Source organism: Salvelinus namaycush, chromosome 39 (assembly GCF_016432855.1).
Source record: "Salvelinus namaycush isolate Seneca chromosome 39, SaNama_1.0, whole genome shotgun sequence".
Lineage (NCBI taxonomy): Eukaryota > Metazoa > Chordata > Actinopteri > Salmoniformes > Salmonidae > Salvelinus > Salvelinus namaycush.
In genome coordinates this window covers 18,183,392-18,207,686 of record NC_052345.1, presented here as the reverse complement: position 1 = coordinate 18,207,686, position 24,295 = coordinate 18,183,392, and the positions used below count along the sequence as shown (strand labels likewise).

Sequence of the window (24,295 nt, the reverse complement as noted above, 5' to 3'; positions counted from 1 at the left end):
CAGACGGGCTGTTCAGGCGCCGCTGGGCAGACGGCAGATTCTGGCCGGCTGAGACGCACTGTAGGCCTGGTGCGTGGTACCGGAACTGGAGGTACCGGGCTAAAGACACGCACCTTCAGGCTAGTGCGGGGAACAACAACAGGGCACACTGGACTCTCAAAGCGTACTATAGGCCTGGTGCGTGGTACCGGCACTGGTGGTACCGGGCTGAGGGCAAGCACATCAGGGTGAGTACGGGGAGAAGGATCAGTGCGTACAGGGCTCTGGAGACGCACATGAGGCTTGGTGCGTGGTGTCGGAACTGGAGGCACTGGGCTGGATACACGCACCACAGGGAGAGTGCGTGGAGGAGGAACAGGGCTCTGGAGACGCACTGGAAGCATGGTGCGTGGTGTAGGCACTGGTGGTACTGGGCTGGAGCGGGGAGGTGGCGCCGGAAATACCGGACCGTGCAGGCGTACTGGCTCCCTTGAGCACTGAGCCTGCCCAACCTTACCTGGTTGTATACTCCCTGTCGCTCGACCAGTGCGGGGAGGTGGAATAACCCGCACCGGGCTATGTAGGCGAACCGGGGACACCATGCGTAAGGCTGGTGCCATGTAAGCCGGCCCGAGGAGACGCACTGGTGGCCAGATGCGTTGGGCCGGCTTCATGACATCCGGCTCAACGCTCAATCTAGCCCGGCCGATACGAGGAGCTGGTATGTACCGCACCGGGCTATGCACACGTACAGGAGACACCCTGCGCTCTACTGCGTAACACGGTGTCTGCCCGTACTCTCGCTCTCCACGGTAAGTACAGGGAGTAGGCGCAGGTCTCCTACCTGACTTCGCCACTCTCCCTTCTAGCCCCCCCCCCCAAAAAAATTTGGGGTTTACTCACAGGCTTCCTTGCTAGTCGCGTACCCTCATAACTCCGGTTCCTCTCTCCGGTTGCCTCTGCTCTCCTAATCGCCTCCAGCTGTTCCCATGGGAGGCGATCTCTTCCAGCCAGGATCTCCTCCCATGTATAGCAACCCTTGCCTTCCAAAACATCCTCCCATGTCCACGAGTCCTGTTTTTTTTCTCCTCTGTTGTTGGTTCCTCACACGCTGCTTGATCCATGGTTGGTTGGGTAGTTCTGTCACGATCGTCTTCGTGAGAGAGAGTGGACCAAGGCGCAGCGTGTGCAAAATACATCTCTTTTATTTAGAAGAGGAAAAAACACGCAACGAACACTATTACAAAACGAAACAAACCAACAAACGATCGTGAAGCTAAAGACGTAAGCGCAAACACAAGCTACAAACGTACAACATAGACAACTACCCACAAAAGCCTACTGCCTATGGCTGCCTTAAATATGGCTCCCAATCAGAGACAATGAATGACAGCTGTCTCTGATTGAGAACCAATCTAGGCAGCCATAGACATAACTAGACAACTATACTCTACTCTGCCCCATACACATACAACACCCCTAGACACTACAAAACACATACATTCCCCATGTCACACCCTGACCTAACTAAAAAACATAAAGAAAACAAAGAATACTAAGGCCAGGGCGTGACAATCAGCCAGTTGCAGGTCATTAGTAAAGATTTTAAAAAGTAAGGGCCCTAGGCAGCTGCCCTGGGGATTGCCTGACTTTACCTGAATGATGTTGGAGAGGCTTCCATTAAAGAACACCCTCTGTGTTCTGTTAGACAGGTAACTCTCGATGCACAATATATCAGGGGATGTAAATCCATAACACACACATTTTTCCAGCAGCAGATTATGATTGATAATGTCAAAAGCTGCACTGAAGTCTTAAAAAACAGCTCCCACAATCTTTATATTCTCAATTTCTCCCAGCCAATCATCAGTCATTTGTTTAAGTGCCGTACATGTCGAATGCCCTTCCCTATAAGTGTGCTGAAAATATGTTGTTCATTTCTTTACTGTGAAATGGTAACAGACTGATTGGTCGGCTGTTTGAGCCAGTAAAGGGTGCTTTGCTATTCTTGGTAGTATAATTAATGTTGCTTTATAATCCATGTTGAATTTTGGTTTTCCTAGATATACTATACAGTATTATGATCACTACATCTGATGGATTTGGATACTGCTTTAAAGCAGATTTCTGCAGCATTGGTAAAGATGTGATCAATACATGTGGATGATTTCCTTCCTGTGATGTTTGTAAATACCCTGGTAGGTTGACTGATAACCTGAACCTGGTTGCAGGCACTGGTTACAGTTTGAATATTTTTCTTGAGTGGGCAGCTTGATGGAAGCCAGTCAATATTTACATCACCCAAAACAATTGACCTCTCTGTTGATATCACCTACATTATCAAGCATTTCTCACATATTATCCAGATTCTGACTGTTAGCACTTGGTGGTCTATAGCAGCTTCCCACAACAATAGGCTTTAGGTGAGGCAGGTGAGCCTGTAGCCACATTACTTCTACAGCCTTTGACATGACATGCTCTCTAAGCCTTACAGGAATATGACTCTGAACATGAACGGCAACCTCTCCACCAGTGGCATTCCCGTCTCCTCTGAAAATGTTGAAACCATTTATTTCTACCACTGTATAACTAAAGGTATTATCTAAGTGAGTTTCAGAGATAGTCAGTCAATGAATGTTATCTGTTACGAGCAAGTTATCGATAACATGAACCTTGTTCCAGATTCGGATTAAGATGCAGTGTTTAATAGTCACGTGTACAGGGTTGCAGGTGGGATTGCAGGGTACAGTAAAAATCTTAGGCTTCGCGCTTCAACATGCAGGACTTAGTGAAATAAAAGAATGAAAATGGCAATAAAACAACAACGATAGAAATAGAAATAGCACTATAAACATAATAACAACTGTGGCAGCGATGAATAAATAAATGTTCATTGAGGTGGAGGCAGAGTAAAGACTATTGAGGGGGTGTGGTGGGGTGGAATGACCATCAGGGAGCACCATGACTATTGATTGAAATATAAACAATACAAATTGTAATAAAAAAAGTTATAATATACATGGAACAACTGCAATAGTGATGAATGTCATTAGTCTACATATGTTAATGTGGGCTATTTTTAGCACTTCTGGAATTCGTGATTGTTTTTATCGCTTTACTGGGAGGCTTATCAGAGGTAGACATGACAGTGATATTTATGTCTGAGCTGTTAGTGCAGAGTGAGCTGCACACAGTGGACGTCCTACTAGGGCACACCGCCTCAGTGCTCACAGTATAACTCCGGTTCATAGGCAAATGATTAGCGCATACAACAGCTGTAGAATTGACAAAGGATTGTTCCGTGGGTATTCATTTTGACAGATGCATATTGGGAAATACTGTGCATAGTGCATGCATATAAAGGCTAAACAGTAGTTGGAATGGTGTAGAGTTAATCCATAAACCATCGATTGCATTTTCTGTATTCTGTATTTGCTCATGTATATTGCTGCGTATATTCGCCTAGGCTAGGGTTAAATTGGATAGGATGTCTGTACATCTGTACATGTGAAGATTTAGATTTCACGTAGAGTGGTTGAATCATCATTCTCGTCTATGTTTTGCCTCCATAACCAGCCAGAATTAAACACATTGCAGGCTATTACCTCATACTTTGTTAATAACTGTGGATATTTATTCATAAAAGAGATCAAAGTACAGTGAAATGTCCTACTTTCTTCTTTCAGACTAGTAAATACTGTAGTAAATGCACGCCGCAACACTGGAACTATTCCACAGGTTTCCTCTCATTCCAATTAACTGAAGCCAACAGACTGTAAGGCGGGATATTTTCGGGTGTTCCCAGAGGAATTAATCATTCAGATCATTAGACGCAGGTTGCCTGGGGTGGAGTAAACTAACTAAGGCAGCATCCCAAACGGCATCCCATTCCCTATATAGTGCATTGCTTTTTACCAGAGCCCTATGGGGAATAGGTTGCCATTTAAGACGCGGCCTAAGTATTACTGCAATGTAAACACATGCAGACACCAAACAACCCCAATCCAACTCACCAATTGTTGACTTGTAGGATCGTTAACCCCGTGTCCTGGGCCAGTTGTTTCTTCTGCTCTTCCGAAGGGTAAGGATGCTGTTTCAACGAGAAAAAGAAAAAGAAAGAACATTATGAATATAAAGGAAATAGTAACTGAAAGAAAACCAAAAAACGGCTTTTGTGTTGTTTGTGTTGTTTGTGTTGTTTGTGTTGTGGCTGTGCTAGCAGCGGCAGCTGCTAATTAGCGCGAACAAACGGAGGTGTGGCTCCAAAGACTCATTAGGGCAATATGAGATGGAATCATAATTAACGGTGTGTGTGTGTGTGTGTTTGCGTTTGTGTTTGTGTGTGTATGTGTGTGTGTGTGTGTGTGTGTGTGCGTGCGTGCGTGCGTGCGTGTGTGTGTGTGTGTGAGCCAATTAAAGAGTTTACCCGAGTGAAGAAACAGCTATATTAATTAGGGGTGATGTGTGTGTGTGTGTGTGTGTGTGTGTGTGTGTGTGTACGCGTGTGTGTACGCGTGTGTGTAGAGATGGGAGTGTAAGTCACACGGGAAGAATCCCAATGCATTTAACAGCGCTCCCTTTTCTATTTACTTTCCACTCCTACTCCCTAATCTGAAAGAACTGGATAGGGGAGCACTATGTCAGTAACTAAACCAAGCCTATAGCTTTCAACCATCTCCAGACCTGTCAAGTCAGTGAGAATAAGGGAGCTACGATATAGGAAAGGAGGTCAAACTATGGATTGACCAGAAGAGGAAAAGGTCAGAACATCTACTGTCCCAACCCTTCATAGGCTGTATCACATCCGACCGTGATTGGGAGTCCCATAGGGCAGCGCACGATTGTCCCGTTATCGTCTGGGTTTGGCCGGTGTAGGCCGTCATTGTAAATAAGAATTTGTTCTTAACTGACTTGCCTTAGTTAAATAAAGGTTCAATTTTAAAATTTTAAAATGACATCTAATGCTATTTAACATTAGAAATCAGACCTCCACTGTGACCAGTTCAAACCATCTGAGATGCCATACACCTGCAGGCCAATTCCACATAGGCACAAAGCTAGAAATGACACACTTTACACCTGGAGAATATTTATCGACCACATCCTTTTTCTGTGGCGACAGGGAGAGGGTCTTTGATGTTACTGAGTTTTTTTTCCATTGACGCTGAATCAATTGGTAATGGATGCCTTTCCCTCTTTCCATGTGATTTGATTGTAGGTAATTGGCCTAAACGGAGTCTAATTCGCCACAGAAAGTGATAATCTCAGTGTCGCCTCATCAAATTGTCCCTCGCTGTCTGTCGGCCATGTTCCATGTTCCTCCAAGTGGCCTTTGTTCCTGAATAACGTGGATAATTCTATCAACTAAGAGAAGGAAAAATAGCAGCAAAACATTTATGAGACAATTTGAAAAAAAACTTGCCTTGAACCAATCTCTACAATGACATTCATGAGGAAAAACAAGTTAAGATACCATAACATCTTCCCAGGAACACAAAAGTGAAAGCACAGCCACACACATGCACATGCACGTACACACACTCCCGCACACACACACATAGGAAAGGCTGGTAACCTCAGGCCTAATTTCAGAGTTTCCACTCTGGGCCCCAATCCCGACCCACCCGCTCATTATGAATTATAATCCTGTTAGCAAGGACTAGCGGCTCTAACCGACCCAGAGCTAACCACCCCAGAGTTAAGGCCGGGCCATCCCCAACCCTGTAATCAGCACTGAGGCCTGGGTCCTGTTCAGTAGGGTACACTGTGGAAAAACGCATTGCAACCGAAAACGTAAAATATGTGTCCATATTGGACGAGTTCAGTATCTCCCCTTTTTGCTCTGTTTCAAAAGCTTTCTCCCTACTGGACATGACCCTTGGCTCTGACACAAGGAAGATGAAGTTGCCTCTCAACGCTGATCCAAGGTCAGTTTGTGATTTTTCACTATAACGATTACCATTAGGATTATTGCATTTAAAGCTGATCCTAGATTTGTGCCTATAGGGACATTATACTCGGAGCACTCTGACATGAATGGCGACACAGATCTGCCGCCAGCTAGCAGCCACTCCATGCTCAGGCAAGAACTGCTCTCTAGCATGCTGGGACAGAATGAAACCATGCCCTCCAGGTGAATGGCTAACAGACACCAAATCTCCAAGGAGACAGAAGACACCAACATCAAAAAAAGTAGTGCAGAGCAACACAAATACTCAGGGGCAACAGAGCTGAGCTAAGGATTAGCTGAAACAACTAACCTGAAAATGAATGTAACTTGGCTTAGCTTCCACACAACTAACTTGAATATGAGCCTAACTTGGCTTAGAATTAACAAACAACTGACTCTACCTGAAACTGAAAGTAACTTGTCTTGTCTTCCAAGCAACTAGCTTTTACAAACAACTAACTCTACCTGAAAATGAATATAACTTGGCTTAGCTTCTAACACAATTGAGTCTGCCTGAAAATGAATGTCACTTCTACTCAACTGTTAGCATGGGATACCGAGAATACCAACAGTCAACAGGCCTCTATTTCCCTCGCGCTCCACTTCCAGCCAGCCTGACCACTCCGAGGGGAACACCTCGTCACCATGCCTTTCAGCACCACATTAACAGCAACAGAGGGAAGCATCGTCAACCAGGCCGATCCTAGCAGGCAGGTCTAATCACATCAAATGGAAAGGGGGCTTTACTGTCAAACTGGCGAGAGAGTCCGTGTTGGAGGGGTGTTGGTCAGAGGGCTTTGGTAAACACACACATGCACACGTGCGAGAATGCACGCATGCACGTACGCACTCACACATACACACACGGACATAATGTACACATACGCACACACACACACGCACACAAACACATCATACACTCTTCCACCCTTCTACAATACACTACACTACAACTCACATAGTGGGCCCTGACTTGCCTGGTGTCGACCACTAAGTGGCTGCTGCTGGGCTGTGGGTTGTGAGGCAGCCTAGGTGGTGACAGGCCAGCTGTACCAGTCTCCCACCTAGCAGCCATCCATCCAGCCAGGCAGGCAGGCCAATGTAGGCCTTAAACAGGTCCCAAAGCCCCAGGCTACATTCCTCTGCTGCTAGCCCCAGCGATGGAGCACGTCAACCAACCCCATCCCCCAAACAAGGGCCTCTAATGAGTGGGAGTACCTACTACTGACCAATCTCATTAGTAAACAGCAGTAACAGAATACGTGGCATTTCACGGCTATGGGGTAAGAGGGGAGGCAAGTTGGCTTGCCACTCTATTCCACACCTGCTGGTTGGAGGGAAGGGTTGCTGTGAGCCAATGGGGTTTGAGCTGCGAGCTCTTTGAGTTCACGACTGAACCGATCAGCCAATTCAGGAGAAGTTTCGGAAGGGTGATTATGTTGTTTACTGGACCAGTAAACCTGTTAGGAGGTTGTAATTACTCCTCATTTGGAGTGAGGAGCCGCTCCGAGGGCGGTCGGTCCAGCGCGCCCACAACCGGACACAGCTGAGTAGGACGGGGCGAGAGGTGAGAGGAGCGGCGAAATAGTGGAGGATAAACGTACTGGATATGAACCATCATCTCGATCTGCAGAGTTCACCCATCTTTATTTAACACTACATCCCTGGAGAGAGCCCATAGCTTTAGATGGGGTGTCATTGAACTACAGTAAGGCTAAATGCTAAACTTCACAAATAATTCAAAATCCAGTGCTCTTAACAAACTCAGATTTGTTAGCATTTTGCCATTTGTGGCATTTTGGCAAGGGTAAGGAGAGGGACACTACAAAAAAATGCATCCAATGTGTGTCCAGCTGCTATAGGGGAAAGCAATCAAGACAAAAGATGGATTGCAGAGCAACACCAACAAGTCAGGTTTAACTGCTGAACTCGTCTCTAGTGCACCCCCAATCAAACTAAAGCTTCCCCCGTTCAATGTGTACTGCCATCTGCCAATCTCCTCCAATGTCCTCGCTCCATCGGCCCTCTTCTCCTCACCTCATTATCTTTTCGGGACTAAACACTGCCCATTTACCTTGTCAGAGAAAAAGGCCCCAGCCAGTGATGTATGTGACCACATGCTGGATTTCTGGGGAGGTCAATAAAGGCGACCCCCGCTGGGCGCTGTGTCCCAAGCCCCTGGAGGTCCCTGGGGGCCTGTCAAAAAGGTAATGGATGATGTTTTCACTGCAGGGTGAGGGACCCAGAGAAAGAGCGAAGACCATCCCCTGACACAATGGGGCGCCAGCATTGGATAAATGAACTCAGATGCCCCACAGGTCTCCTAAAAATATCCTGTTTGGCTGCCCCATCTTTCTGCTCCTCCCTTCTTTGTATGTGTCTCAAATGGTACCCTATTCCCTACATAGTGCACTACTTTTGACCAAAGCCATATGGGCTAGTAGTGCACTATGTAGGGAATTGGATTGCCACTGACTCCAATAATCGTCTTCTCATTACCTCCAAATATTTCCCTGGAACTCAAATAACTCAAATAACTCAAATAACTCAAATGGGCATCGAGAACAAAAAGGATCTAAAAGAAAGTTTTAAAACAGTGGCAAGAGGAACTTCAGATATTGCTACCCCAACAAAGAGGCGCATTCAGCTAAAAAGGGAGGGTCATATTTTTAGTCCGAGAAGCCAAGACGTGATTATACACCATGTGTAATGTTCTTTATTCTTTAATTGGGTGGCGCCAACGATTCTGAGTGCTTGCTTGTATAGAATTAAGGTATAATCAGGAACCGTAGGTCCCGGGACTAAATTTAATTTACAAATATGAATATGGATAGATGGATTCGTCACACGTACATGAGTGGCGCTAGTCGGGGTTTTTTGGGGGTGGGGGGAGGCCAGTAAATACACAGTGTGTAAGGCTGGGGGGGGGGGGGGGGGGGGGGGGGGGCAGGAGAGACCAGTCAGGCCATAGTCAATGTTTAATTTGTATCATTTCATGTCCCAGATCTAATGACATCAGACATCAGGGCAAGACCGCATTATAAATGTGCCTCTGGGTAGACGGGGGGACGGGGATAGGGATGGCTGGCTGCCATTGGCATGGTACAGGGATTCCCAGCCAGCGTATAGGCTGCTGTGTGGCACACCATAGTTTGCCATGGGTGATTGGCACGTCAACATCCAAGGGGGCTCTGGCAATAAACAACCAATGACGAATGGGTTCAAATGGCCTGTCAAACTTTGACCTTTGATGATCCCAGGGCGAGAGGGGATGAGGTCATTCCAGGGGCTTCCTGTGAAACGCTAGCCAGACTCCTCTTTTTTTCTGCTTAGGAGGGCATTCCTTTTTCCAGAGGACAGGAAAGCAGGATAGAAAATGTTTCTGCATTGCACGGGTTACGAACTCTAAGGTTCGGGAATTAGGCCATCTCCACCCCAGTTCAGAAGTTCTCTTCACCTCTGTGTAACCAAAGCATTCCGTAACTCACAGATTTGGGTGTTTTTTAATTACAGGTAACTTGTCATTTATTCAAACCTCAACTTCAATAAACAAAGTTACAGTACGCTTAGCGACCCAGTACAACTTCTTTCCCACCTGTTTCTGCTCAGGTTTGGGTAGAATGTGCTTGCAGGGTTGAAGCACGTGTTATTATTGCAGCACATCTGTGAGCAAGAGGGTGGCAAATTAGCCTCTAATTGCACTAACAGGGATTATGCCTTCCACTTGGTTTTTGCTTTTTACATGAAACACTTTGTAAAAAGAGAAGCGAAAACATGTGAAGAAAACAGCACGTTCCACGGTGGTTTCTCTTTTACAACCTGTGGCTCCCCTCTCACTCGCAGGCTTCAATATTCTGTGCACAACTAAGAGAAGAAGAAAAAATCTCAAATGGAAAAAAACGAATTATTAATAAAAAATGAGGGAGGGAACTTGCTAACCCCTCCCTCACTCCTCACCCCGCCTCCTATCCCCCTCAACGTGGTAACGACACGCGAAATCCCAGTGGATCCTCCCACAATGTAGTGGGCATGGCAACAATCTGAACGCCTGGGTTTCGTCCCATTACCCCTGTCACATAATTACCTTTTCTTTGGGGAGCCCCGTGTGCAGAAAAAAAGCAGAGGGGTCTGTTTCCTAAATGGCACCATATTCCCTACATAGTGCACTACTTTTGACCAGAGCTCTAATGGGCCCTGGTTATAGGTAGCGCACTGTATAGGGAATGGGGTGCCATTTGGGATGCAGTCAGGGTCTCCTTTGGGCTTTTCGGGGCAACGGCTTTCGTTTAACACTAATTTCTTGATCAATTAAAAAGGAAAATACCATTTGTGTGAGTGGGTAAAGAGAGGGAGTGGAGGATGAGATGTGGGGGGTGAAAAGAGGAAGAAAAGGCCCGTGGTTCCCTGCTGGAGGGGCAAGAGTGCTGCCCCATTTATCACCAGGATTCCTGGTACACACACACACACGCACACACACATCCGCAGCCAGCTTGCTAGACCACATGCATGAACCTTTACCAAGTCCTTGAGAATCGATACGGTGTAAATGGAAGATATTGTGCTTATAGTTCTAAATACCACTTAACTGACAATGCACACAAACACACACACACACACAAACATTTTACTCTCCAGAGAACCTGGGAATGTCTATGGTCAACTCTCTCTCCCTACCTCTCTTCCTCCCTCTCTCTCTCTCTACCTGGGTTATCTCTCCTCCCTCTCTCCCACATCCCATCTGCTGCAGGCTGCAGCCACCCAGGTTCAGTGGTGGGTCCTGGCAGCCACCTTGACCCCCATCGAGACATCCCGATTTAGCCTCTCCTTGTATGGAGCCTGGACAGAAAAAGGGGGGAAAATGCCTACATAGCAAAATCCTCTCAGTGTTTCTCACTCAGTGCCTGCTGGCCAATTGACTAGCTTGCTAACTTTGGCCAAAGCTGTAAATGAGATATTTCTGTGTATGTCAGATATGTCTCCCTTTAACAGTATGTATCCGTGAGGCTATGGACACAGATAATATGGCCTCCCTTTTTACTGCTACGTCATTCTAGCTCTCACTCACATCGATAGCCATGAAGTGCTTTGAAAGGCTGGTCATGGCTCACATCAACAGCATCCTCCCGGATACTCTAGACCCACTCCAATTCGCATACTGCCCCAACAGATCCACAGATGATGCAATCTCAATTGCACTCCACACTGCCCACCAGGACAAAAGGAACACCTATGTGAGAATGCTATTCATTGACTACAGCTCAGCGTTCAACACCACAGTGCCCTCAAAGCTCATCACTAAGCAAAGGACCCTGGAACTAAACACCTTCCTCTGCAACTGGATCCTGGACTTCCTGACGGGCCGCCCCCAGGTGATAAGGGTAGGCAACAACACGTCTGCCACGCTGATCCTCAACACTGGGGCCCCTCAGGGGTGTGTACTTAGTCCCCTCCTGTACTCCCTGCGTGGCCAAACACGACTCCAACACTATCATTAAGTTTGCTGATGACACAACAGTGGTAGGCCTGATCACCGACAACGATGAGACAGCCTATAGGGAGGAGGTCAGAGAACTGGCAGTGTGGTGCCAGGACAACAACCTCTCCCTCAATGTGAGCAAGATAAAGGAGCTGATCGTGAACTACAGGAAAAGGCGGGCCGAACAATCCCCCATTAACATCAACAGGGCTGTAGTGGAGCGGGTCGAGAGTTTCAAGTTCCTTGGTGTCCACATCACCAACAATCTATCATGGTCCAAACACACCAAGACAGTCGTAAAGAGGGCACGACAAAAGTCCCCCTCAGGAGACTGAAAAGATTTGGCATGGGTCCACAGATCCTCAAAAAGTTCTACAGCTGCACCGCTGAGAGCATCCTGACCAGTTGCATCACCACCTGGTATGGCAACTGCTCGGTACAGCTTCTACCCTCAAGCCATAAGACTGCTGAACAATTAATCAAATGGCCACTGGACTATTACATTGACCCCCCCCCCCCCCCCCCCCCCTTTGTTTTGTACACTGCTGCTACTCGCTGTTTATTATCTGTGCATAGTCACTTCACCTCTACCTACATGTACAAATTACCTCAACTAACCTGTACCCCAGCACACTGACTTGGTATTGGTACCCCCTGTATATAGCGTCGTTATTGTTATGTTATTGTGTTACTTTTTATAATTTTTTTAATTAATTTTTTTACTTTAGTTTATTTGGTAAATATTTTCTTGACTCTTGAACTGCACTGTTGTTTGAGGGCTTGTAAGTAAGCATTTCACGGTAAGGTCTACACTTGTTGTATTTGGCGCATGTGACAAATAAAGTTTGATTTGATTTGAATGTTAATCAAAGTCTTTTATCACAACTCACTTCACTCGTAGCGACTGACAGGAGAGTTAGGGAGAAGTTATCTACGAAATAATTTTCACTATAGCTTTGATATGCCTTGTCAAACAAACACACACGTGCACACCCGCATGCATGGCTCAGTTTGACAACTTCGGTTGAGTCAATTCAAAAGTCATTTCAACAGGCGAATCCTCCTAAGCCTGCTAGGCAGCAGTGGAAAAGTTCCCTCCCTCATTGCTACATTTCAGACTTGTCACAACAACCCTAAACACCCATAAAGTATAACTGAGGCTAAAGGGCATGACTTGGAGCTCAAAATGGCCACCGGTATCGAGGTCCCACTGCTTGGCTTCTAAGAAGTGTAATGGTGATCCACCACTCTACTCACCGTCAAGTGCTGGAAGAGCCACGCCCTCATGATGTTGGTGGCCACTTTAGGGAAGATGCCTCGCTTCTTGTTGTGACGATCCCTCTTTTCCTTGTCAGGGTCGTCGTCGTCCCCAGTGCTGGGAGAGGCCACCCCGTTGTCCATGCAGTCACCTGTACAAACAAAGCCAACAGTTAGTGTGAGTGAGTGGTTCCATTAGGGAGCTAAGGAGGGAGGTTTGGGACATTTTGGCTCCAACCTGGCAACCGACTATCTTCTCTTGGACAACAGTCAACAACTGCTCATTTTGCTTCAGGAATTCTAACCTTTCAACATAGCTTCTCTGGGTTGTGGAAGGACTCATTTTATATTTTGCATGATTAGCCAGCGATCGTGCTTTCCTGGCCTTGTTTAGCTGAATGTGTTTAGTTAGTGCATTAAAAGACAAACGTTTTCAACCAAAAGGAGAGAATTCTGCTACAGCATCTTGGGCAAAAGACAGCAACTGATCGTGTTTTCTTCAGAAATTCGACCCTTTTTACCCCGTTTTATCACTGCTCTGAATATATTGATCAAACTGCAGGATGCCGTAATAGAGTTACTGCTACACAGTCTTTCAGAATGCGAGGAGAAAGCTCTAAAGTTGAAATATGGATGGATCTGGTGAAAAATCTATTTCTCGCTACGTTTCAAACGATTGACTCATCAACATCTTCATCCAAGAAACCTTCACATATTTATCAGAAGAGAGTGTCTGAACGAATAGGTTGAGTCTTCAATGTTCCATACAAAACACTCTCGTGTACGGTACACGTGATGCACCAAACCTCCCCAGAACATATATATATATATATACTGTATATATTGTAAAGATTTATGAATATACATCTCAGAAAGCTTTTAAGACAGGAGTTGAACTCTCTGACTCACTGTACTGTGGGGTTGATATGACCCACCCAGAGCACCATCTATCCACCCCCAAAATCCATACAGTACATCTCCGAGATATCACAGACCTAGAGTGCGTCCCAAATGGCACCCTATTCCCTACATAGTGCACTACTTTTTGACCAGGGTCCATAGTGCTGCACTATGTAAGGAATAGGGTGTCATTTGGGACGCAAACGCAGTCCAAAACCAGCCAATGATTTAATACCCAGTTTGTTCCTCTCGCTGTTTTTTCCGCTAAAGTTCGCCTCTTATGTTTACTTAGCTCCCATCTGGCCTGGGAGAGCTACACTGCTGGCCCTGGGTTCATAATCCAAGATGTCTCATTGGAAGTGAATGCTCCTTCGATCTAGCCTGCTCTCAGATCGGTCTGTGCTGCCTTGCCAACTCCTATGGTCATTGTTCGGGGCACGCCGAGGGCTTTGCTAAAGATGAACTGGATGAAATGCTGGATTGAAGGTAGCCTGGCCCTGGATCTCTCTGTACTGTCTTGCCAACTCTATCATAGGAGTAGGCAAGACAGCACAACATATCTGGGACCAGGCTTCCTTCGATCCAACATTAAGTCCATTTCATCTTTAGCAAAGCCCCCACTAACTGCTAACCTCTTCACCAAATGCAATTACAAATCATGCCATATGCAGTATTTTTGTCAAGTGCCATGTAATGAGGTTAATTTTATTTAATTTCCCCCCTTTTAACAGCAACAGGCAAGGTTAGAGACAGTCAGTTAAAGCAGAGCAGGCATATGGCAGCAACTACCGACCACATTAGTATAATATCAGTGGTGACTTCACTAGCTTGGAGGTTGACTTCGCTTAGTCTTCTTCTGCCATTACCTCCGCCGCCAAAACAGAGGTGAGATTCTACTGGGACCGACAAGAGTCTGAGAAGGTGGAAATAATCATAAAAATTATGCTGAAGTCCATAAACAAGCTCTCGGCCTCATTAGGAGGACGACGGCGGGCTACCTCAGGCTGATTTACACTCCGCACTGCGCCGTGTTGCTAGCCCAACGCCACGAGGAGAGATACGCCGCCGCTGGGGTGACTTTGGGCCCAACCTGCTAATGGTTTGTGACACCTCCGAGCTTCACAGCGACAACTTGTGTACCGGGTGGAGATGGAGACGGGGACGGGACACACGCGCTCTACAGTGACTAGAGCTGCACATGTCAAATCCTCCTCCTCTACATCCAGCTATGTGTGACTGTGAAGGGGGGTTGTGTTAAAAGACGAAGGAAGTAGCAAAGCGATGCAGTGACTTGGGGAGGTCCGGAGAAAGTGGTAGTGGCAAGGGAAGTCGCTGCTACGCTTTGCTTTCCTGTCTGGCATCCAGTGGAGGAGTGAGGCCATACAAAGGAATTTGTTGCCCCGGAAAAAAACTCTGAACATGAAGTCAGCTCAGCTGTGGTTATGCAGTCTTGACCATGCCTACGCCAAACCAAAAGGATTCATTGCTCACCCTCGCTCTCTTTCCCTCTCTCTCCCTCTTCTTTCTTTTATTCCCTTTGCCCTCATTCCATTTCCACCCTTTTTTATCTTCTGCCGTTCAATATCGCTGCTTGCTCCTTTCTCTTCCAGCATCAAGATTAAGAGGCATAGAAATCCACTTGCACTTTTCACGCAAACATTATAAGTCAAGCTGTCAAAGCTCGGCGCTCGCGGCAGCTGCTGGCCTGCTCAATTGCTGAGCTTTTCACAAGTGTTTGCACAACATGTTATTGGCCATGGTCTGGTGCAAGGGGCCTGGGAGGAGAGAGGACCTTTTATTTTGCACCAGGCTTCCACCATTGGTAATTTCTTGTAAGACGGACTTCCCTATAGAAGCAAGGTAGCCATGTGACCATTGTCGGCCAATCCAAGGGTCTGTGAAGAATGGCCTCGCTGCCCAGGTCAGGCTTGTGGTAACTTCAAGCAACCATGAACAACAAAACACAGACAATGCACAAAGAAAAGATTGAGATGAATTGACTACTTGTCTTTGGATGGACTTTCTCTATTGGCTACCTGCAAGTTCAAATGAACAGAAGCTAAACGTTTGACCAAACTGCAGACATCCCCATAGCGATGAACTAAGTCGTTGAAACGGTTTGCCTTCTCTGGGACATTATTTACCAGCTTTCCCTTTGTTTTCTTTCTTCCTCCTCTTTTTCCCGGCAATGACACCTCCCCCCCTCCTACAGGTGAGAGATAGTTTTTCCTTCAGTTAAAGTGGGAGATAACAAATCTCTCCTCAGGTATGTATCAGGTTTTTCCTGAAAAGTCAGAAAACCATGACTATCCAATGGCAGCTTCTGTGGTCCTCTAGGACTATCTACGAGATGCAAGGAACCAGTGTTAAGGTATCACTGGACTACATCAACCAAGAATCCACTTTCCAACAGAAGCTCAACCAATATGTTTCTGTCAAATACTTCCCTTGAAGGAGCCACAATTCCCCAACCATCCAAATGGGGAATAAAAAGGACATAATGGTTGTTTGTGTTCTGGGCCTTGTGTTCTGGGCCTTGTGTTCTGGCTGTGTGAATGTATTTGTGCCCGGGAGTTAAAACACACAGATGTCCCCGAAGCAGTCCACCCGTGGCGGTGCTAAACTGAAAATGTATTCGGGAGATAACAAAACCCCTGAACGCTTGTTGCACTTGGCACACAAACAGCACTTTGCAAATGGCCCTGGTAATAGGTGATACACATCTGACTGAAACTATTTGGAGAGTGTGGTGGGAGTCCACAAACCCAGAGCCCTGCTCATAAAGACGGCCAATAGCAGAGGAGAGAGAGTCCCTTTTAGTCTTCTTCTCTACCTCAACCATTAGGAGCTAGCCTAGCATTTAATGTGTGTGTGTGTGTGTGTGTGTGTGTGTGTGTGTGTGTGTGTGTGTGTGTGTGTGTGTGTGTGTGTGTGTGTGTGTGTGTGTGTGTGTGTGTGTGTGTGTGTGTGTGTGTGTGTGTGTGTGTGTGTGTGTGTGTGTGTGTGTGTGTGTGTGTGTTGCTCTCTGTTATTACTCTTTCCCCGTGTCCAAATAAAAGAGGCGCAGAGGCTGGTATATAAATCGTCGCTCAGTCGACAAGAACATAATGCGCCCTTTCTTCCAGATCCAGTCCCAGGCTGAGCTCAGCATTCACATTTTTCTGTCAACCCTCATCATTCACTCTCTCTTTCTCCGTGCTGTCTCTCTTTCTATTCAACGTTACATCCAAATCCAAACTCGACAACACGTGACACTCACTCATTGGCTTGACATGGGATCAGTCAGCGATAATGGTGGACACCTTTCTAGTATGTCTACTGTAAGTGAATCTGATCTGTCCCAAAAGGCTAAAATAGCTTCCTCGTTCCTCCCACTGATATGACAGTATACTTGAAAGACAAAAGCAAAGGTGATGGACACCTATCCTGTTATCTTACCTATTAGTGAATCCTTACCTTCTTCACTGTTGTTGTCCCCACTGTGTGACGTGTGTCCCCCACTGGAGGGCCCGGGCGTCCCCGCCGAGCGAACTGACGCCGTGTCATCGTGGTCTCTGCTCCACGAGATCTGATTGGACGACAGGACACCAAAAATCAGCCAAGAAACTACAGTATGAAAATGATTTACCACAGAGAGCACGTCAATGGTCTATGCGTCATATAGAAACCAAGGGCTTTGAGAGGAGTGGGTCATAAAGAATAATCCACGGCCGACTGATTAAAAGAGATGTGGATGGAGACCCAAGTTATGTCGGCACAAAAGCCGCATTCTTAGTTTCCTTACATATCATATCCATATCATATGCAGTACATATCATGTGGGGGGGGAAAGGAGAAATACTGTAGCCTGTAGTCATATCAAACACACAGCCAAACAAACCTGTACACACTGGCTAGCTACTCCCCTCAGTTGGCGGCGCATCGTGGCTAACTCAATGCTAACTCCAGGTCAAAATGCAAACCCTATTATTCAGCAAATGAATAACAATAAGTCCTCTTTGGGAAGGAAAAAAATGAAAAATATATATCATGTATTACGCTGCATACCAAGAGAATGCCGTCAGGCTGTGGTAATCTGGAACATATGCTCAGAACACAAATGGTTAAAGCAGCAATGGCCAACTCCAACAAGAGGGGCTCCCAACAAAATGAGCCAGGGGGATAGAAGAGAGGGAGTGCGTACAGGACTGAAGAGATTGGTTCAATCAGAATGGAACCGCTCCTGAGAGACCGAGGGTGGCAAGTACCGAGACACACACACACACACATGCACTCGAACATGTACACGAACACACACACACATGCATATTCACACACACCGCCACCACCTCCCACTATTCACCCATAACCAGTGTTAGGTACTCCCTATGCAGCCCCACTTGAGAAGAGAAACTAAGTGTGGGATTAAGTGTGAAAATGGTACACTATTGGGCTAGAGGTAAGGGTGCAAAGTGCCTGTAAGGTAGGGTGGGTGTCGGGCGGGTGGGTGATGTACCATGTATGGACTTATGGGTAGGAGACTGAAGGCTGGTGGGACTGGTTATTGGGTTGACCTCCACATTCAGGAGCTACACTTTAGTGTGCTGGTTCATAATTTATGCCATTTAGCAGACACTTTTATCCAAAGCGACTTACGTGTTAGTATATGTAACCCCCAGCGGGAATCGAGCCCACGACAGGCTTTGCTAGCGCCACACTCTTACCAACTGAGCCACACAATTTGTTAAATCAAAAGCATAAATCAAGAGTGCTTATAAGACTCAGGGGACCTGCGCTCATCATTGATCATGTTGTTTGATCGATAATAATAAAAAAAACACTCTGGCGGGTGACAGCGCAATCAAAGACGACCGTCAAAGTGCAAATCAGAAGATGTGATCGAAGTACTACTGGAGGGAAATGAGAGGACTGAAGGGGATACATGTTCATAAGTGGATACATAGTAGTTTGATTCACACTAGAATACAGCATAGACTTGGATAGAGGATTATCTGATAATACAGAGCTTGGAGCCTTGTAGTACAGTGAATAGGACACTCAGAACGTCTCAACAACAGGCAAACATAGGCTAGGGAAGCCTGAGTTTATCCTCGTTGCTTTGGTAAATAAAGGGTTAAATGGTTAACAAAATGCTGTGTGGCTGACATGGCACTCGGAGGAAGGGATTCCATATTGTTAAAGCCTTGCTCAAAGAGTGGGTGCAACGTGACTTGAAAACTGGCTTGGTTGCATTCACACGAAAAAGGAGCAGACTTGACTCTTCACCTCTTGTCCCTTTTTTGATCAATGGCATCTTTTTCAAGCACATGCAGCACAATGAACATAATTAACACATAAAAACACCATAAAATAGCATAATAACAATTCAAATGTTTCCCATAGTCCCCCAAAGCACTTATTCAAGACGTTATATAATAAAAGCCAAGCAACTATTTACTGGGATCCTTACTTCAAACAAGTTTTTTCCAAAACATATTAATGGTCATGTCCCGAAAAAAGATGAAACCATTTATTATGCTTTGAAATTAAATGGAATAGAAACTTTGTTCTCATGGTCATTTTGTCAAATGTTAGGCCTACATTTGATATTTGATTTATTTTAAAGTCACTTATCAATCTATATCACTAAGACGAGGCCAACAATTTCCTAAATTATATTTTTTCCATAGGCCTATCTATTTTGATTAAACGATCTAGACAGCATAAAACGCGTGCGACGTGTTCTCTGTATAGGCCTACAATTCAAATGCACTTAATAGACGACACTTGTATTAATACGCACGTAGTAGGCAAGAGCTTACCTGATCAAGAGGCCCAGACGATCTTGTAAAATCTTCACTGTCGGATTTATTTCCACCGTCCCTGTCGTCTATGACCAAATCGATCGGCATTTTTCCTTTCAAGCAGCTGATGTATCGATGACAGAAATTATCGCATAACTCGTGTACCTGCAAACACAGAGGACAACCAAACATGTATCAAAACTGAGTGAACACTATACCTTACGGGAAAGCCCTAAAAAATGTAATGTAGATGGTGGCAATGAATGGTATTATAAAGAATAGCCTATCCCTGGCCTTGTGACAGGTCTAAGATACTATTCAAGCACATTGGCTTCAAAAATAGCAGAACTACATCACATTACATACATTTTACATTACTTGTAGAAAAACTAATGATTATTTTATTTTTCTTATTTTTTGTATATAATTGAGCGAGAACTGTAGGCTACTTCATCAACTTATTCTCCTCACTAATGAAAGTTACAATACAGGCCTAACATGAGCAATATGGCGACTGTTATATAAACGCCCTCGCCTAATATTCTGCAAGCGCATCCATCAATGACAACATTATCAACTCCATAACATGAACATTTACTTGGGCAACCAAATATACTACCACCACTATTACACCTCTACTACGGAGTTATAGCCCAATGCTATGCATCATCGCAATCGATGGTGATAAAATATACCGTGCATGAGATGGGTATGAGTAAATATACCTTCTCCAGCTCGAGCAGATGAAACCGTAATACTTGAATTGCTTGTATCATCTAGAAGGAAAAAGTTTGCATTAAAACATTTGTATTCACATATTGAAGCATTACATTATTTTTATCATTACGCGCGCGTGTGTGTGTGTGTGTGTGTGTGTGTGTGTGTGTGTGTGTGTGTGTGTGTGTGTGTGTGTGTGTGTGTGTGTGTGTGTGTGTGTGTGTGTGTGTGTGTGTGTGTGATCATTAGGATTAAAATAATTAGCATGAGAGCAAACAAATTTTATGACAAGAAAATCGTTTTGACAGATTACATTACACAAGCGTGTATCTGTTATGACACCATTAATAACAAGGACTGTGATGAAGTCCAATTCACACTAAAGTGTTGGCTACTGTAAACAATTAATGAATGTATTCATGGGCCAACGGTTCGATACTGTTCTTGTGAGTGACCTTAAGCAAGTGAGTTCTTACCAAATTATCAATTTCTGGATTTGATGAAAATATAGGCTTCTCTGATCGAATCTGAAACACAAGTGTTAGAAGTTCACTGTTCACTGAGTGTCATACATCATTCATAACCATGGTGTTCACATGCATAGGACAGCTTGTCGCTTACAAAGTTTCCACAATGCAGAATTACAAAACATCTATATATGCACAACTGTCATTTACCCTGAAATATACGAATTTGAACGAATTTGAACTTCAACAAAACAAGTAAATAGATATGTCAAACCTGTTTTGAAAATACTGCTATATCCTCATTGAAAGACTCCGAGGAACACACGTCGCCTCCAGCGACCCCAGTTTCTCTCGGCGTGCAAGTTGCTAATTCACATTTTTCAAAAATCAGAGCTAGAAGTGGGAAAAGGGGGTGCCTAAAAGGAAGAGAGAGGACATTTACACTGTACGCCGCCTTGGAAAGTTTGCGAGTCGGTATAGGCCCAAACTAAGAAAGTAGGTTACATCGACTTTCACTCACATTGCCTACTGTCTTCAGTTGTAAGTTGAATAAATATTGCACTAATTAAACATTCAGAAATGTATCAGCACAATAATTACATAAAAGTAGGCCTAGTCTTACTGCATGAAATGAGTTGGTCATACAGGCATAACTGGTCGTATGGCATCCTCAGCCCTCGAGTGACTCATTTAGAACACGATTCAACATTTTAGGACAACGAAATAACGCCATATTCTTCAGTGAGATTATTAACTCAGGCAAAAAAAATACATTATGAATTTTTCAATAGAGTTTAAGACTATTAAACTTGGCCTGAAAATAGGCCTATATTATGGCACACAAATATAAACAACACTGCCTATACATTTTTTGAAGTATAGGCTGGGTAGTTTGAGAACGTGTTTGATGTACAATTTTGAATTCTGAGAGTTGGATTTACAAACATTTAGGGAGTTCGGTTATCTAACTCCGACCACTGACTCCTGCTAAACAATAGGATACATCCAAATCGTTAATTTTGTGAATGAAAAATAACATTATATTTAGACTGAAAGCCAAATGCAAACATAACCTATGCATCCTTTTCGAAAACTCAGGGGACAATGTCATAATTTAACATTTCAAAACAGATATACAAAGTTTAAACAAGCCTATATAGCACCATGCGTAAAGACCGAACACAGAAGAGGTTATAATTAGCGAGAATTTCCCAAAGGCTCCCTCTCTCTTAAACGTCCATCGCTCATATTTGTGGTGCATGATATCCCCAATGGTTATACACTTTATGTTGGCAGTAAAATAAACGTACCCGTAAATGGCATCTTTGTCTCTTTTTATAGCGTCGTTGACGGAGGAGCCCATACTGGGCGGTATGGCACTGGCGTGTGTTGAGTGCGGGTACTGGTGCGAGTGGAACTGGGGCCCGTGGTTCAGGTGAACCGCCTGCATGGAGCGCGCTGCATGAGGGTCCCCGTACATAGTCGAGGGCAGCCCTACTCCGTCCATTCCATAGTGGGGAAGGTCTTCATACTGTCAAAAGTGAAAGATAGAGAATATTCTAAAAGAATAACCAGTGACACTGTTGCGCTACCTCTCCTGCTGTTGAATGAAGGCCTGTGTTGATAATAGCTATACTAAATGTAATAATGTAATAATACTGACAATAAAAACGAATTATAAAGACTAATAACAAGAAAGATCTATTAACAACAATGGTAAAATAGCTTAAATTATGTTGTTGGCAGTCTATACTAATAATAGCAAAAAGGCCTACTAAATTAGTATATCAAATAAGTGCTAATGTCTAAGGTATATGGTGCTAATAGTAGCCTATCGTATGTTTAGTGGTAGGAATAATATTAGTGGCAATAAAAGCCTATGTCGATCATCTAATTAAATATCAATGGAAAATGTTCATTGTTTGTGGATTAGTGTTGAACCATTAACATGTTAAAACGTTGTGAAAAAGCAGTTCACTTTTATGTGTCTACAACTTTCAAACGGTTTTGGGTATGCTTCATTCTTTCAGGCGATTAGAACTACAGGGTTTTGCTTAGACAAAACAATATCACAAATGTCTACACTTTCCGGTCTGTGTTCTTGCTGATATTTCAAAGAAATCAAATATTGTTCTGTTTATCTTGACAAAACTAATAGCTTAAAGAAACTTTTAAAATGACAGATGCATTTTTAGATAGGCCACGTATAGCCATGCATGAACAATTAGCCTATCTAAACTATTTAGAGTATATTTAGAGAACGCTTTGAAGTAATCAAATATTTTTTATTCTAAATGTTGAATTGATTTATTTGTATGTCATATATCAGATAAGAATGTATAAATATTATGAAATGTTGAAAAAGACAGATAGCAACAAACTCAACACAAAGCGAACATTCTCTACATAATTCTCATATCTGTAAAGACTGAAATTGCACGTACACAAAACATTTGTGAATTGTCGTCCAAGTTCTTGTTACCAAACCTACATAATGTTTTTTGTAAATCTTTTAAGTTGATGTGTAACAACTTGGTTATAGCCTACATTAAACACTGACCCCCCAAAGACGGACGCTGCGTTAATGAAACGCAGAATATCAAAACACATGTCATAATAGTAAAAATGAATTATGTGATGAAGTTTGCAGTCTGCAGTCTATAGCTCTTTAGACAATATGAAAATGCAATTGTTGATTCTACTCACACACGTTCAAATGCTGAATAGTATAGGCTAGCACGTAGCAGAAGTATATTTGACCATTTATAGCTCTACCAAAGGGCTGAAACAACCTCGTATTGCATAGGTGCCTGCTTGTTGTGCCATACAAACGGAGAATTGCGCACAGTAATAAGCCACGTCTCAATTGTAGCTTTATTGCCATTGCTAAAAGTTCTGTCAATACACACCCGTTGCGCCATCGGCCTGTCACTCTGGCCGATTCCAATCGGACTCTACACGTCTTCTACGAGGCCAGGGCTGAGGGAAAATAAACACCTAACTCCAAATGCAAGATTAAGAATATTGTGCTCGTCTCTCCAGAGAGGGTGGTTGTTAGACTGCCAGCGTAAGTCCAGCAATAGATAAAAACACCACAATCCAGTACAGAGCTCCTTCTCTTTCTCCTGGAGACCGTTCATAGACAAGCGGCACTAGGCTACGACTTCACGCTTGAGACTGGTGTAAAATGCCCCGTACAGAAGAAAAACATTGATACTCTAGTCTCGCTCAACAAGCAAGCTGTCAATCAATATCGAGGTTGTCAAGTTGCTTAATTAATGATGACTCGTCGCGCTCTTCCCTCACTTGGAATGCTTCAGATATTCATGTAAAGATGTTCAAAAACAGTCCCCATCGTGTCCTCGATCACTTGCAACTCCAGTGAAGGTTTTCTTTGATGCAATACCATCCAAGTGGAGATCTGAAGAAGGAGGGGTGATATTTTCTGACTTGGTTTTTCTTAAAGGAGCCGTCGACTGTCCGTCGGCGTGTTGGTGGATCCTGATGTGCAGTGCGAATGCCGTGCTTGGCTCTCCAAATGCGCGCGCGTGTGTGTGTGTTGTTGCAGGGCGCATAACGCAGAGAGGGTAGCTTTGACCAATTTGTGCAAACCCGGAAGTAGTGGTGGCCATAACTGGTCACGTACTGGAATGGGCCACATCAAGTGGAGAACCAGGTGGGGGCGTTTGAGAACTGTAAAAATAGCAGATATTCAAACGCAGATATTCAATCGCAGATAGGGGTTGTATTATCTGGTGCTCAACTG

At 44.5% G+C, this 24,295-nt stretch overlaps 1 protein-coding gene across 1 annotated transcript in view; it reads right to left on the bottom strand.

The window, feature by feature from the left end:
* LOC120033014 (homeobox protein Meis1) overlaps positions 1-23,930 on the bottom strand; it is a 36,617-nt gene extending 12,687 nt beyond the window's left edge. The window contains exons 1-9 of the mRNA XM_038979302.1: positions 23,439-23,930; positions 21,840-22,060; positions 20,804-20,945; positions 20,539-20,589; positions 20,071-20,121; positions 19,364-19,510; positions 17,019-17,130; positions 12,663-12,814; positions 3,993-4,069 (exon numbers count right to left, since the gene is read on the bottom strand). Coding sequence (XP_038835230.1) covers positions 3,993-4,069; positions 12,663-12,814; positions 17,019-17,130; positions 19,364-19,510; positions 20,071-20,121; positions 20,539-20,589; positions 20,804-20,945; positions 21,840-22,060; positions 23,439-23,450 — 965 coding nt within the window. The 5' untranslated portion in view covers positions 23,451-23,930. The remainder of the gene's footprint in view (positions 1-3,992; positions 4,070-12,662; positions 12,815-17,018; positions 17,131-19,363; positions 19,511-20,070; positions 20,122-20,538; positions 20,590-20,803; positions 20,946-21,839; positions 22,061-23,438) is intronic.
* Between the last annotated feature and the right edge of the window lie 365 nt (positions 23,931-24,295).